Source organism: Scomber scombrus, chromosome 1 (genome assembly GCF_963691925.1).
Source record: "Scomber scombrus chromosome 1, fScoSco1.1, whole genome shotgun sequence".
Classification (NCBI taxonomy): Eukaryota; Metazoa; Chordata; class Actinopteri; order Scombriformes; family Scombridae; genus Scomber; species Scomber scombrus.
This window is the reverse complement of record NC_084970.1, coordinates 25,431,468-25,448,843: the sequence shown is the minus strand read 5'-3', so window position 1 is coordinate 25,448,843 and position 17,376 is coordinate 25,431,468. Positions and strand designations below refer to the sequence as shown.

The following is a 17,376-nucleotide window of genomic DNA, read 5'->3' as shown; positions in this document are numbered from 1 at the left end:
TGCCTTTTACAGTTTTTTCCTGATTGCTTTGGCCTAATTTTCATTGTGAATGTAGAAAACTCTTAATGCAAAAGCCGGTTGCAAAGTTTTTGCTTTAAGATGCAAATCAATCTTTAAGCGCTAAACTCTGTTTTACACTTTTGACATCATGCACAAATGTTAGGAATTTGCCATCCACATGCATATTCACATTCCAATCACAGATTACTTATCATAGAGTATCACATACACTGGAAGGCTGTATAGCTGTTTAGGTGTATAGGTCAAGACTATGGGATATTATTACCATAAAATAGTATAATGTTCAGTATAATCTTGTGATACTACACTAAAGTTATAGTATATTTTGATTTTTATCTTCTGGTTTGATGTTTGGGGTAAGGGTTAGGGAGAGGGAGGAGGGAAGAGGAGGGACGGTGCTCTAAATTAATGCCAAAAGCATAATCACTGGATATGTTGCATCCCATATGTATCCGGAACTTTTAGTTTCTTTCTTGCGTCACAGAGGACACCATTTAATTTGTTTTGCCATGCTAATGCTGGCAACTAGTTTGCAGGGTTTAGATCGCATCCATTTTAGCTAGTATAATGAAAGCTTGTGGCTATAAAGATGGCAATATCCGTCATTCGGTTGGTTAAAGCCACTTTAGCCTGTTTGGGTGTATCAAGCTGCATGACCATAGAATTAGGCCAGTAGATTCTTAGTTTTGTATCTTAGAATGTAGAGATGATTCCAATGAAACAAGGTACTAAAATATATTAGATTTTTGACCAAAATGAGTAATTAGTCAGAATTATTTAAAAATTCCAATGGTTCATTCTTGTCATAACATCTTATGTAAATGACAAAGAACATTTGCTGTGACCATGTTAAGCCCTTTCACAGCCCCTCCTCCAGCCACCAGACAGTCAGGAAGCACAAAGAGGTCAAAGCTGAGCAGAAGTCCCTGTGGGAGCTCTCTTGCCCTTCAACCTTTAGGTGCTCATCCCTGATGCTCATTCCCTAGAGGTGTCAGATGAAGACAAACCAAGAGCTGCCGTATGCAAAGGGCGAGGACGGGAAGTGTAGGAACGGAGGGACAGGCAACTTGAGAAGGTCAACGAGGACAGAAAGTGCTTTGAATGACTGTGGTAAAGGAGAGAGTCAAGCGGAAGAAAAGAGTGAGGAGGAATGAGTATGGCTAGGAACAGGGTATGTATGGTTAACAGACAGGAGAGTGTGCTTGTAGATAGAATACAATGAAGATGAGGCTGCATTAGCAGCACGTCTCAGGCCAATTACTCTTCTGCTACCCCTCTTTTCTATCTCTCCTCTGCTTTCCTTCTCTCAGTGTCCTCTCCTCTCACTTTCCTCTTCTCTCCCTCTCTCTCACTTTCTCTATCTCGCCCTCTCTCTCACTTTCTCTATCTCTGCTCTAACTATCCATGTGCTGTCAGCAGCAACAGATCCCTAAATGATACCGGTCTGCACTGGCAGGTTTTATCTTCCCGTGCTACAATGGGAAAGAAGGATCTGAGAGAAGATAAGATAGGACCAACCAACAGTGACAACAGCAAACACATAATGGCGAGGCATGTATTTGACACAGTGCTTCTCTGCCATCTAGTGGCGGGTAGCTCAGCAGGAGCTCCATGAACGGATGCCGCTCATTAGTTACAAGCAGTTGCATTACAGCAATGTGATCAAAACGCACATATGAAAGGTGTTTCACAGATGAGTGTAATGAAAGACTTAGGGTAGTTGTGCACCTTTGCATGGCAGGAGCTGTAATGCATGTGTGTGTTCTGAGTGCTTGTGTGTTCCACCATATCTTTTAACAGTGCAAAATCCTCCTTTGCTTGTGCTGACTGCTAAGTGATGCAAATTACATTTTCTTAACCAGCCTGATGCCACCCTGATCCCTACGCCAAGGAGAACACAGCACACATTACACCAAAATTTGGGGCCTCGACCCCATGTGTGGTGGCTTTAATAGACAGAGTCATGAGAGATTTCTAAGAACACAATACTGTTTTATTTGATGTATATTTTTTACATAAGCATATTAAATGTATGTGAATGTATTTGCTGCTCCTGAAATTACAGATCCAATGTGAATAAGGGTGAACAGTAACCTACATGTATTGGTTATTACTGACATTATGAATCTCCTACAGACCACAATGTGCTCCTATTTGAAACTGAGTGTAGCTATAATAACCAATTACATCTAATCAGACGATTAAATTAAATTAAAAAAACAATTAGCACCAGTCCAGAAGTCCAGGTTTTGCACTGGTTATAGTGTTTTTAACCAGTACAAAAAAATCAGAGGTAAAACAGCACTGAGAGGAAAATTATTGTGCTAATGATTTTTAAGGATTCTTCTTAAGGATTTTGTTACACTTAATCATGGAGCTAAATGCGATTTATTGGTTCATACAATTTAAGTGATGTCATCCAGCCCTACCAAAGCATGCTATGCTCAGATTCCCCTAATAACTTGATAGGTTTTTGCATCACCGCCGAGGAGTAACAGCATCTTATGTGGAAAAAAAATCTCAACAAAAATTAATAAACTGTTAAGTAATTAATTAAGTGACACTTTGACCCATATCAAAAAGCTATAGGTTCTGTGCCAATCTTTGTGTGTACTGCATAGCAACAACTAAACCATGCCATGGTTACAGTGGCAAGTTGTCATCTATCTAATAGGGTGTATAATTGGAATACTCATTTACATTCTCTTAGAATAACATACAAGTTACAAGTTTGGAAAAGAACATATGTTATATTTAAGTTGGTAAATACAGCGCACACACTTTTCTTGTTAACTTTTAATTAGAATATGTTTTAATAAATCCTAAGTGTGGGGCAAATCTCAAAGGATATTTTGGGCAGTGACTCAATTTGCATTCCGTTGTATGCATTTGTGCACTGTTTGCATGTGTCCAGTAGTCTACTCTGGTATGTGTACAGTGTGTGTGTGATTCTGTGCGTGCATGCGTGCGTGTGTGGTACACAGGGTTAGTAAAGGTGCAAAGAGCTGGAAATAGATACAAATAAAATCACAGGACCACTGCAGAAATAATGGGGCATCTGGTCCAGACATCTGGAGCCAGAGGACTTTTAGGAGCTTCCCAGCATCCTCTCACCTTGCGGGTAAATTAGCAAAGTGAGAAAATATGGCAGGGGTAAACGATGCTGACAATCAAACAGAGGGAGGACAGTTGAGACAGGTTACTGGGGAATTAATCATTTGAGGGTCTTTTTTTGTTTCCCGCGGACAATTGGTGATAAAGGATAGACATTATGGGAGTTGAAATGTGAATGTGTGTGTGATAAAAAGGAAGAGGTGTTTGGATGCACGAGAAGGTTGTCACTGTCTTATTACTCTTTGGCAAGAATTGATATATTTTCTACATTGACATAATACATTGTTTTTATGCTTTTAAAGGAGGCTTGTATTGCAGGAATTTAAAAAAAGAAAGAAAATATTTTCTTTATATTTTACTTTCTTTATAATAATTGTTTACTAAAATCAGTTTCAGTAATCCACAGAGGTTTAAAAGGTTTGAGAAACGTATAGGTCAAGAAGATTTATACTCACAATCCCAGGCTTGAGACAGATGGCATTTGCTAATAGGCATTTGCTTGAGACAGATATTATTTCAGCTAGGCTGTACAATAGATGATTGACAGCTCTCTTCTTCACTTAGACATCAATATAAATCTTTTCCTACACCTGACAGGAAGAATGCACCATTCACTGGGCTGTCACTGGCCTTCACCAATCACATTTAAATTTTTTAAAAAGACAGTTATTCATGAAATATCACATTTGTCATAGCTTTTGAAATGAGGTTCTGAATACATTTTATGAAAGAGGCAATTCTGAATCATGATTCATTTTATATCCAAAATATCTAGTGAAAACAGTTGTTCACAAGGTTATGGAGTTTAGAGGCAGCATGTCATGGCATCAATTAAACACGCCCCAGAGTTTGTGTTTCCTGGCCTAAATCTTGAGGAGAAAACCTAGCTTGCGAGTTGCAGTCTGGTTTTGCAAGTGCACATCACGGACTGATGGGCTGGCATGTGTCTGCTTGAGAGAGTGAGAGAGAGATGGTGTCAGATGTGATATTGATGACAAGCCAGTGTTCTTGTCTCTTGTTTCCCCTTGGCTTAATGTAAGGTCACAGTGGAAAGGTGGGACAACAAATGCCACCAAGTTGCTATGACAGCTTGACCCCTGGGAGAGAAAATACCCTTTTCATCTGATGGCCCTCCTCCAAAGTGCCCCATTCCGTCTCAACCTCTGTTCCACTTCGTTTTTGCCTCTGTTCCACTTTGTTTTTCTTCTCGTCATGTCCAATTCATCTTTACTTAACCTTTGCTTTTCTCTCCAGGTTCACCAACTGTTTTGTCCTCTTCCCCCTTTTTACTCCTCCGGTCTCCTTCACACACATATACATATGTACCTATGAACACATACAAAAGCAGACACACAGCCTTTTACTTCCCTGGCAGTTTCCTTGGGCTCTCGATCTAATGTCACAAATAGGTAATAAAGATGCCATCAAAAGGACACCAGAGGATCCACATTCTGCACTCATTCCATCCTGCTCGTAACTCTCCAGGGGGCAGAAGGACATACATCACCTGGAGAGCCTGCTGGCATAGAATTATGTAGTTTAGTACAGGCTGTTCCCATGCTGATCCAAATGCATAATGGCCATGTGCACACAGAAAGAACGGGAAGCATACTGTGCAAACAAAGCTGCCTGCATACCACCGCACCAATGTTAGGTAGTAAGTGCAGAGCATTAAGTAATCAAAAAGATGAAGCAAAATGTATCTTAGAGGTCCCTACTCAGCATGCTAACCACAGAGGGGAATGCAGTGAGAGGACAGGAAGCACATACCCCCTCCCCCTCATCTACCCACCCCCACCCCTGTGCCTCCCCAGACCCCTTCTTAGACAGTCAGATAGGCTCTGCCATTATGTCTAGTCAGATATGACCTTGAGCGAGTCCATTGTCTCACAAGATCTACACTCACACTGTCACATCAGACCACTTCAGCATTCCCAATAAAAACAACACAACAACAGCATCCCAATGATGTATTGCTGAACATCAGCTGCATTAGCAAATAGCTGAGGCAGGTTTGTCATTTCCAGTTATTGAAACTGTACAATACTGGCTTCAAATGTCTTCCTGGTGAAATCTTTATGATGCAGCCAGTACTGTGCTTGTGTCTTTCTTGACTGGAAATAAAAAAAACATACTGTCTCTATAAAACCTTTAACAAACTGTCAAATCTTGACAGTCCTAAGCGGATAACAATGCCCTGATAACAATGCCCACTGGCAGCTTAGAGGATTTTTGTTTCAATTTATTTTGAAGTGGTAGGAATACATGCATAGACCCTGATTTGCTAAATATGCACACATTGGTTTTGTAATATTCAACATCAGTTATCAAGTATTTTAGACATCCATGACAGGGTAGGAATCGGAATGATGACGTTTGTGCTAGGCACAGTGCATTGTTCTTAACTGTCAAAGATAACTGCTATGCCTTCAGTTATGATCTCATCTGAATGGGTGCATTTTTGTCATAGCACTTGGTGGGTCACTACTCAACTGGACTACGTGGTACACAATTAGTTCTCATCTGTGCCCTTTTCATATTTTGGTGGTTCAGTCATAATAAGCCACTTCACTGTACCTTTGTGTGAGGAAGGAGATACTCAGTAAGGACATGAATTAATCCAATCCTTGGAAACTGTTTGGAAAAGGGTAGCACTTTCAAAAAATACATGGCAGGTGATTGGATAAACCATCTGTCTATCGCCATCTTATCTTGCAAGGCAGCTGGATTCATGAGATCAAGCAAGAATCCTTATAGGATGCTGATTGGCAAGGTCATTTTTAGTGGTAGTTCCAAATTTGGTGAAAAAACCATGACACAGCTCAGTGCTATTCATGGGATCTTGTTCTTGATCCCTAGCTTCTTCTGTTAGAGTCACATTGGAGACCTTAAGGTCATTTGTGAGTCATGTATGAGTTGTAACATTAATAGAGGTGCCAACATTTGAGACTGCCATGGTAAGAAACCCTCGCTCGTCTCTACAGTTAACATCCCTCCTCCAAGCTGTGAATATCTGATGTGATAGAAAAATGCCCAGGCACAGATTTTATGACACCATTTTATGTTGCCCCCAATTTGAACTTTGCGGCTCCGGTGACCAAGTGATGGTGGCCAACAGTAACCTCAGATCTAAGCTTTAAAGCATCCTTTCAAGAAGCCATGAAGGGGCATAGCGGAACCTAAATGTAGATAAATCCTTTTTACCCACCTCTCAAATCTGAAATAACATTTATGCGCATCCCCCAGGGCATTTATGCATAGTTTACATGGGTTAGTATGCTCTCTCACACTTTTTCTCTTGGGATCTGTTGTTTTGTCCGTCACTGGATATCTTCATGTGAACACATTAGCAACCAATAAAATACTACCCCCTTATGCTAGGGGGAGATCAAAACCACCAAGGTCCCCGTCTGCAATGCAGCAAAGGTTAACTGGTGCTGTTTCCATTTGACAGACAATGAATCTTACAAAAAAGAATGAATGAATTCACTTTGTGTGAGTCCACTGTTTCTGTTGGGATTCAATCCATCATCTCAATGTTCCTATTTAGTGTGCTAGAGAGGTGAATTTAACCACCAGACTACATGTTCAGCACTGTTGAACTCAAAGATCAGACACAGAAAGAACATCAGGGTTAAGAGGGAATCTGCAAAAATATTCTGATTTAATTAATCTGCAAAGGTAAAAGTTTGCAAAAAGTTTAAAAGTCCAAACTGCACACTGACAAAATGAAACAAGAGGCAGCATGCAGACTAAAAGAATCCCAATAATGTAGAGTTACACTTCATGCTGACTGAATCATGAATTTGATAAATATTTTGATCCAGCTGATGTTCTGAACTTCAATTGATGTTCAATTGAACTTCATAGCTGCTGCAGCTGAGATATCTTTTATAGTTTAGCTGGTTAAAAACCAGGGGCATCATTTTTCATCCATGTGTATGCACAGTTATGTGTACACTCAACTCATTGCATGTGTATTTTTAACCACTCCTGACCATGCATATAAAAAATATTCGTTGTGTTAGACAAATGTACCCAGGGGTAAATTCAGACTACAGACACCAAAACTCCAATGTTGCTGTTAACCTTCAGACACGGGTTAATTTGGCATTTTTAGGTTAGTTTCATTTAAAACTCAATTTCTTGCTCTGGGATTTGAAGTCTGAAATTAAGTTATCCAAGCTCAGATGTGGTTGAAAGAGTTGTCTTCAGGGTTTTTCTTTTCAGGGACATCTTTCTAACAACTTTCACTATTTCATCATCCATGGAAGAAACTCAAGTCTCTTTTCAACACCACAATTCGTCATCATTTTAATGTCAAACCATTTTTCCTTCACCCCTGAAACAGCCTTTTATTTATTTTGCTAAATAAAACATTATTGCTTTAGCTACATCTTTTCACAAGTAGCACATTAAGGCTACTTCATCTTTGTAAGGGATATACAGTGTTTTGAAGGTGTTACTTACAGATTACAGACTTACTGCATACAGATATTCATGTATGTTTCATTAAATGAATAAATTAATGAATAAATAATTACTTTATTGTGCCTTTGGGAAATTCTTATGCATAGATGTGCAACTGTACTACATGTACTGTGCATATGTGTGGCACTTATCATGCCACACATATACAGTACATGTAGTGCATGCACATATCACCCATATGAATAGTATTACATTAAGAACACACCACTATTGATGGCAAAGATTAATTGAACAGTCCCCAGTAGCTGCCAACTGTTAAGGTAAAATGAAGATTTACCCCTTGTCTGAGAAAATAGTTCCCCTGACACAGATGGTGACCACAGTGACCTCACACTAAGGAGGTCAACGGACATGCGGAAAGAAATAGGGAAATAGAAAGAAAGTTCAAATCTGTTGTTAAAATATTTGTATTGTTTATAATTATTTATTGTAAATGAAATGTATGCTGCTCCTGTGGCTGATGTCTCAAACTCTCTCATCTTGTACAAATCATTACGATTTGTACAAGATGACGGAGGATCTTCTTGACAGAGACACTGTATGGACAGATTTGTATGTCATATAAGAAGAAGATTATGAAAAGTAATAGTGCTTCGTTACCATAGAGGAAATTCATATTTGATATGAAAATACTCACTGATGCTTATTAACTCAAATGTTTGTGTGAGTGTGTTTTCATTACAATGCACACATTCTTTTGGCTTTTAAAAAAAAAATCTTTTAATCATTCTTTCTGCCCCTCATGGGTAGAATATTTCCCATAAGTTTTAGGAATATGTAAAATAATATACTTGAATACTGCAATTTACATAATGTGGTTAAAGTTGCTATGGTTGAAATAAATTTAAATAATATCAACTATTGGAGTTGAGGTTTTACACAAATAGAAAAAAAACAACAGTGAATGTGTTGCTTGTGAGTAATTCCAGGGCAAAAATTGATTTTCTCTAACATTGATGCAGCAAAATTGACTTAAGTCTTGAGTTATGGAAGCGTAAGAAGTTGCTAAGAGATTATTTTCCATCAGCAGATTGTACCCTCCCGGAAACTCCATTTTTATACCTTAATTGGAGTACTCAAAAACCTCAAATTGAGGCTTTGTCACACTGTTAGCAGGCAGAAACAAGAACCTGTGGTGGGCCAATCGATAGAAACTTCATTACTGGGAAGCCTGGCTAGTAATCTTCTTGGCTGCAGCTGTGGGGGGCATACATTCTACCACAGCACCTGTTCTCAATGATATATCCAGCCTGCACCTGCAGAGGCACAAAGGCACACTCACAGCACACGAAGGTTTAACACTCTCACACTATCTTACCATCTCTTTCTCTTTCTGTCTACATTTCAAATACAAGCTCACAAGGTTTTTGTGTTATTTTCTGTCCCACTCCTCCAGATGAGCTTTCTCACGTTCATGCCAAAATGCATCTATAGCAGCTGACAAGAGCAGAAAGGGGAAAGCTGATGGGAGAGAAGAGTGGAGGAGGAGAGGAGCAGTGGGGAAGTGTGAGGAGAAAAAGGGAGAGAAGTTGAGTATTTTTTCAGTTAATAGAAATAGACCTTTAGGGTTCAGAAATTGTGTAGTATAATATTATGTTAGGACAGCTCCATTTTGCAGCAAAATTGGTTCCATGATGGCAAGCCACACAGACATTTTCAGACATTTTTTTCTTTTGTATCTTTCCCTATTTGAGAAAATTGGGTCTCCACAGGTAAAATGACAAATCATATACTTATCAGGAATAAGTACTGTACAAGTTTTCAGCCGTAGATTCAACTTCCACATTTATACTAATCTAATTCTGCTGCAGAACAAAGGCCACAGAGAAAACAAAGCAGTATATTGTGTTTCACATTTTGGGCCCAACGAGAAACAAGCTAACAAAAAGCCTCATGGATCTGGACCAGTAATGTGACAAATACTGATACTACACTATATATATATATATATATATATATATATATATTCCCTAATACATTACTGGAGACGTTACTTATTCATTTTTCTGTTAATTCAACCAGTAGATGGCAGTGACAGAGCAAGAACAACCACGGCTGACATAGGAGATTAAAGTGAACTAGAGAAGTAGATATTCATTGTTTGGTTATTTCCACTTCATCTCTTTTTGCAAAAAAGATATAACTAATCAAAAATCTAGTCTCCTCTAACCCTGCTTGTTGATTGCTACCCATACAGTGGAGAATAATGAAGTCTGTCCCCTTGAGACTGGGTGTTGCAGCTGCAGTGTGGCTAATACACATTGGAGTGTACCAGGCTGGACAAAGTTGTTGCATGACAGAAATGAAAATAGAGGATAGGATAGTTGTTGTGTTGCATGTGCGAGTCTTGGTGCTAAAAGTCAATACTTGGACTTTGTCAAGAGAGAATATCTATATGCTAATATGCCCATTATGAATCCAGGCATTGCAAAGTAAAGCAGAACCATGGTAAGTATGTTCCACAGCCCTTCTGCCTGAGTTCAGTCCCAGCTCTGTCTGATAAAATATATCAGGAGAAAATTAGATTTCAGGCCTGTTGGATATACCTCAGAATGATGCACATTTCTCTATGAAACTGAAATCTGTATATCTGAATTGCAGCAATTATTGTTTTGTGATATACACAGGAAAAGCAGGTTTAATTAATTGCATGTTATAGAATAAGTATGTAAGACTGCAGTATATTGATTTTCCAAGACACAATTCTTCAGACATTTCATTAGAACTAACAACGCAGCTGTGATGCATATTTCTGGAACTCTATAAAACTTAAGAAATAGTGTTTCCAGCTGGCTCAGAAACAAACCAAATTTACTGGCTTCTGGTTTTTGGCTTTTTAAAAGTTACTGCAATTAGTCTAAACACAGTTCAACCCCTTTTTTGGCCATTTGGTTCATTTGTGCAATATGTGTCTCAGACAATTAATCACACATCAGACTTTTCAAATTTGGTCAAGCAGTGCAGCTCCCCAGAGCTCTGAAGCATTTTCACAATTGCACTAATGGGCCCAAGAGGGGGGGCCTGACCAGGGCAGGCCAAAGCAATGTGACAAATTAGCTATATAGCAGGCTATGAACCTGAAAGAAACATAATTTCTTAACAAGTATAACATGGTAGTTTGGAAAGCTCCCTCTTCCACAGAATGGCAATATACCTTTTATATTGAATACAAATGCATGTAATGTCTAATTTTGAAAGCTTACTTGAATGAAATGGAAGAACAGACAATCAAATGATCCCAGTGGAAGAGATTTGTATGCACAGTACACTTTTTAATGTTTCATATTTTAAATGATGCTACACAGATTCTGAACCAGTGTATTCAAGCTACTATTTCTCCTGACATGATAGTTTTGTGTGGTCATATCCATTTTACTTAACAGCCATGGGGATGTCTCACAGCTATCAACATAGCTTAGCAGCACTTTGATTAAAAGAAAAGACCAAGGTTACCAGGACATCTGTTAGGAAATCTGGGCAGAGATTACGCAGCCTCATCTCGCACAGACTCAGAGCAGCAAATGATGCAATTAAAACCAAAGTAATACAGCCTCTTGGCCTTATTTAAACTTTGTAGTAGCTTTTTCTTTTAGTCTGGCCAGAACAATTTACACACAGGGTTACATTAGAAAATTCACCACCAGAGAAAAACATACAAACTTTAGTTGAAAGCTGTTAGTTACAAATATTTTAGATGATATATCACTCAGACTTTTCTGGACTGTTTTATCACATTTTCATTATAATACAAATAACAATGGTGAGAGAAAAATGGAGAAAAGAAAGTGTCATGATATGCAACAAAGGTCACTGACATTGCATTACATTGTATAAACTTATCTTCTGTTCCACATGGATGATGTGATTAACAGATTTGGGATCTTTTATTCCAGTCCCCTAACCTGTTGCTCATGTTATTAAGACATGAGCCACAAGAAAGTTGACCTTGTCCAAGCAAGCAAAAGAATTAATGGTGGACATAGACATAGTATCAGGTTGACAGACACATAGCTTCTCTGGCCTTGTGTTACAGCTGTTACAGCTGTTAGACGTACACTCTCCTTTTCACAATATATCTCATCTATTTATGTTTGCATCAACAGTTAATAACCATTTATTATGGAGCTGGTAACAAAGAAACAGCAACAAAACACAGTATCAGCCTTAATAATAACATCTTGTAACACATTATTTTTTATTGTGGTCCAATACAACTGAAGACATGAAAAGCATTCGGTCAAGGTCAGGATGGATTAAGTCCACAAAAAAAAAAAAAAAAAAAAAGCTGTTGCAAGCACTGCTTTAATAAAACAGTCTCAGAATATTAATATTAGTTGTATTCTATGGTTATTAATAATTCAATGAAATATTATGGGTGGTGCCTGTATAGAAACTCTACTCCTCCATACCTAATCTAATACTTCTTTACATCAAATGAGCACATAAAAAATTAATTGATATCGCAAAATTAAACACTAATGATGATGCTTTTGTTGCGTCATCTACAGCTGCTATGAACCGACTCTACAAATGATCAATAGCTGAACACCTCAGACCCTCTGCGTCTCAGGGTAGCTCTAAAATTACTTCTTTCCCACGCTCTAAAGCCTCACAGCCTGTTGAACCTATATAGTCTCTGTTTACAGACATATTCATGAGCTCAATGCAAACACCAAAACAACACTAGAGACATCTAATCCATACTAATAAACCCACTCTGTCTACATCACTGAAATATACTGCGTATTATGCAAGATGTTTCACAAAACCATATGGGTTTTTTTCTATTTCTATATTATCACCAAATAACAAAGGAAATAAAACACATGAATGGTATAAACGTTGTATTATCCACCCTGACTCTTATGTGGACTGATAGTAAAGACACAACTCAAACCACATATAAGACAAAATGAGTTTGTGTGACTGTCTCAATCTGCCCTTTTCCAGAGAACTTCAATCACTCAATTTCTCTGAGCAGTATGCTTCCAATCCCAGCAAACAGCTGGCCTGGCATTCAGAACACATGGGGATTAAGGGGTTGATTTAGTTAAAGGCTCAATCCAGAATCAGACCATAGCACCACTTATGATGCCAAGATCACCTCTCTGTTGGTTTTGTTTATGATCATTTTTTATGGTTTTCTTTGCAATAATGTAATGCATGTACAGCATACATTATGTATAAAAGCTGCATGAAAGTTACAATTGGAAATGGCTGCAATGTTTGTAGACTGCAGAGTAAACACCTCTGTTTAAATGCTGCGATAATCTATGCATCGTTCTATTTTAAAATGTAATCAAAAGTTAATAGCACAGGTGGTCAGAAACATCATACATCATCATCATATCATCATGTATGCTGCAATTCATTCTGTACTGTTTTTTTTTCATCTGTCATAGTTTTTTTTAACTAATACTGGATTAAAGTAATCTCTTAGCTGTGGATATTTTACATCTTGCTTAGTCTCCCATGTCATTATAAACTCAGATGGTAATCATATGCTTTCACTCTGCCACAGAAATATGTGGTAGGTATGCTGCTTCTTATGGCAGCATGTGCAAAATTAAGGTGTGTGTAATGTACTTTGATAGCACGTGTGAAAAGGAATCTGTGAACTCATGTAGATTTCCCAGTGGCCATCAGCTCTCATTGGTTAGGACAAGGGGCAGATTTGCATATGGTGGGAGTGTCCTGAGCCAGCACTGGGATGAATGAGTTGTTCAAGTCAGACAGCAATAAGGCACAGCACTCAGCAGAGGTCTGCGCTGCTCATCGCTCAAAATGCCTGGGTTACTTAAGCTGCCACTCTTCCTGCTATAAATGGAAAGTGCTGGATTAGGACATAAACATGTTCAACAGCAAACACCTCAGCCTTAGCAAAAGAGGAGGAATATGGGTAAGTTTTATAATGTTTAACTTTATAGACAAAATTCACTTTCACACAACTACATGTTGAATATTGTTTCATATTGTTTTGTATTATTCAGTTAAGACATAACTAGGGCCCTCATCCTCTACAATATGCTGTTGTTAATCTAATGTAATTTTTTAGCACTTTAACTTTTGCACATAAACTTTAAACTCTTTGTGGATTGAGTATTTAGAATGATAATCATAATGAGAGTCAAGTGTTATGATTACAGTTTAAATCATTACTGCAATAGTCCAAATAGGTTTACAACTGCTAATATAGAATTAGGAATGACTCCTTTTGCAAATCTTATTCAACTGCTGAACACAATTCTGCAAATACTTTATTAAACTGTATTATCTTTAATTATCTTGTATTACAGGGATTGTGCATCATCTTGCTTTACACCAGCCCTCTTTCCTGTTTTGCAAATTTCAGCCAAGCTAAAGAGCTCATCTATAAGATAAAGGAGGGATTACCCAGGGGGACCTTCATAGGGGCCATTGGAGTAGACTTAAATTTGGATTTCACAGTTGAGCCCCCCTTTTTATTCAGTCTGCCTCAAAAGAAGGTCAATGGACAGTATGTGAACCTAAATAATACCACCGGGGAGCTTTACACTTCTGCTACAGAGATTGACAGGGAGACGCTCTGTCCTGATAACACAGAGGGAAAAGGATGTGTCCTCGCACTGGATGTGTTTGTGTTGCCTCAGCAGTATTTTCAGCTGGTGAAAGTTAAGATCTTCATTGAGGATGTGAACGACAACAGGCCAAAGTTCCCTGTGGATGAGATCTGTATATCTGTCCCAGAAAACACACCCGTCAATGCCCGTTATGCAGTGGAGCAGTCTGCAGTTGACCCAGACCTGGGTCTTCATGGGGTGCAGACCTACTGGCTTGTTAATGACTTTGGCGTGTTCACACTGGATGTTGAGGAGAATGAGGGGGGTGAGCTGACACCCTTCCTCATTGTGACAGAAGCTTTGGACAGAGAGACACAGGCTGAATACATTACAGATATCATAGCAGAGGATGGAGGGACCCCTCCTCTACTTGGCGCAGCTACTTTAAAAATTGTCATCACGGATGTGAACGATAACTGCCCCCAATTCAGTGAGTCGCACATTAATGTCACTCTGCATGGGAATACCACCAAAGGGGCACATTTGGCACATCTACATGCTTTTGACCCTGACCTTGGTGCTAATGCTCAGATCAGCTATGCTTACAGTGAACGTGTGCCAAGGGATACCAGGAGCTTGTTCCATTTGGACAGAATCACAGGGTTGATCAAGCTAGCAGGGAAAATAGACACTGGCACAGCCACATTTTACAAACTCATTGTTCTGGCCAATGGACCTGGTTGTATACCTTCTGTTGCCATCATTACTGTTCATATCATCAAAGTTGTGACAGGACCACCTGCTATCATACCCCGGTATATTGCACCAGAAAAGGATGGAGTGGTAAAAATAAAGGAGTCGGAGCCAGTGTTTTCTCCAATCGCTTTTTTTACCATCAAAAACATTGATATGAACCAAAGGGTGGACTGTCATTTGGAGGGTACTGGTCCTTTCAGGCTTGGTCCCTATCAGCTATTCAAAAATGAATACCTGCTAGAGACTACTGAGCCCCTGGACTATGAGAAGACAGAGGAATATGAACTGATCGTGGTTGCTGAGAATATGCGGGGGCTTGTCATCAAGACTTTCCTCAAGGTGCAGGTATTGGATGAAAACGACAATGCTCCAGTGTTTCAGCAGTCTTTGATGGAACTATCTATAGAGGAGAACAATCCACCAAATACCTTTCTAGCCCAGCTGCAAGCCACAGACCAGGACAGTGAAAGCCGTGGGGAAGTCATCTATCTCCTTGGAGGTGACACCCCTGGGATCTTTGTTGTAGATCGTGTGACAGGTGTCCTGACTGTGGCAACATCTCTGGACCGCGAAGAGAAAGAGACATACCGGTTCATAGTAAGAGCGGTGGACCAGGGGACACCCAGGAGGGAGTCTATTGCAACTGTGGTGGTGACTGTGCAAGACCGCAATGACAACAGTCCGCGCTTCATCAACAAGGATTTCACTTTCTTTGTGCCAGAGAACTTTCCAGGGTACGGTGAGATCGGAGTCCTCTCTGTGACAGATGCTGACGCTGGGGAAAATGGCTGGGTTGCTCTTTCTATCCTCAATGGCAGTGACATCTTTTTGATAGACACAGGCAGAGGGACACTCAGGGCCAAAACATCACTAGACCGTGAGCAACAAGGGACATACCAGCTGTGGATTGAGGCCATTGATGGTGGAGAGCCTGCGCTTTCCTGTGTCACAATGGTGAACGTGCTACTGCTGGATGTTAATGACAACCCACCTATTGTTCTATTCCCCCAGTCCAATCAGTCTTACATGCTAGTGCTCCCCTCTACATTACCAGGGACGTCGATCACAGAGGTGTACGCTGTGGATAAGGATACAGGCATGAATGCTGTGATTGCATATAGCATCATAAAGAGGAAAGGTGGTGAGCAAGGGTCATTTGTCATCGACCCAGACACAGGAAATATCACATTAAAGAGGGAGCTCAGCAACCGCGGACTCTACAGCCTTCTGGTGAAGGTCAGTGATCATGGTCAGCCAGAGCCGCTTTACTCAACAGTCATGGTTAACTTCTTTGTCAATGAAACAGTGAGCAATGAGAGTTACATCCAGAGTCTGCTGACCAAAGAGGCTGACATTGAGGTAGAGGAGAGGCCCTGGTACATTGGTCAGATGACAGAAGGGCCTGAGAGGTATGAGCTGTTCTCCTGTCAGTCTGCCCTCATTGCTCTTTCAGTGACATGTCTAGGACTATTCCTCTCAGTTGTCACACTGACATCTTACATATGCTGTAAGAGGTTTAAAAAACACAGGAAGAAACAATCAGTAGTGGAAATACCTTTAAAAATGAAGAATGACTCAATACAGGGTGTGAACAGGAAGCTCAGGCAGATCTCAAACATCTGATATTCAGTTGTCCACACATTCAAATTTCACCACTGTTTACATGAATGTTTACAAAACTCACTGTGAGAAATATCACTCTTACATGAAGTTGCTTTTTTTTCTTGGTAATTTGTTATTGTCAAACAGCAATATATTGTAATTTGACTTAAATGGCAGGATTTTTCATTGAAATGGGCACATAGTCCAATTCCCAGTGCTACTTTTTATGATACAAACTTTATGACCCATATCAGAGGTACTATTACATGTCAGAAAACCAAAGCTAACAATGAATTCAGTATTGGCATCCAGAAAGAAGAGAAGAGCAACTCATTGAAGATTACGTAAAATAGTCCTGTAAATATTGCACAACATATTTTTCAACTTTATATTAAACTTTTTTCATCGAAATGAAAAGGAAAAAACAGTTCAAGGCACAATAAATGTTTTTTTCTTGTATTCCTGTTTTTATAAAAACTGCATCTCTTTACACCACCTGTCACCTGTCACAATTACAAATATCATGGTATCTGCAATCTAAATATACCTTATCTATCTTGTCAATACAGATTTTAGCTATATTCGAAAATTATACATTTCAGAATTGACTGAAGGAAGGCCCATCAATATTTATTAGTTAATTTAAGTAGTGTAGTGCTGTTCTATCTGGAGAGCCCACTATGTCAATGTATATCAAACTCTATAGCTGGGTTATTTATATGCTAACACACTATGCACAAATACCCTTTTAAAGCATTCTGTATGTTTGACAGTTCATTCTTGACAGCAGTGGAGAAAGCAATCTCAACTCAAGCTCAATTTAATATAAGTACAAATGAGTTGAGTTTGTTTG

The 17,376-nt window shown here is 39.2% G+C and overlaps 1 protein-coding gene and 1 long non-coding RNA gene across 2 annotated transcripts in view; both read left to right on the top strand.

The window, feature by feature from the left end:
• LOC133991015 (uncharacterized) overlaps nucleotides 1-17,376 on the top strand; it is a 558,552-nt gene that overhangs the window by 140,252 nt on the left and 400,924 nt on the right. The window lies entirely within an intron of this gene.
• Nucleotides 13,337-16,745, top strand: LOC133980123 (protocadherin-20). Its single transcript, XM_062418710.1, is given in 2 exon segments — nucleotides 13,337-13,525; nucleotides 13,923-16,745. Coding segments are annotated over 2 exon segments (2,811 nt in total). The 3' UTR covers nucleotides 16,545-16,745.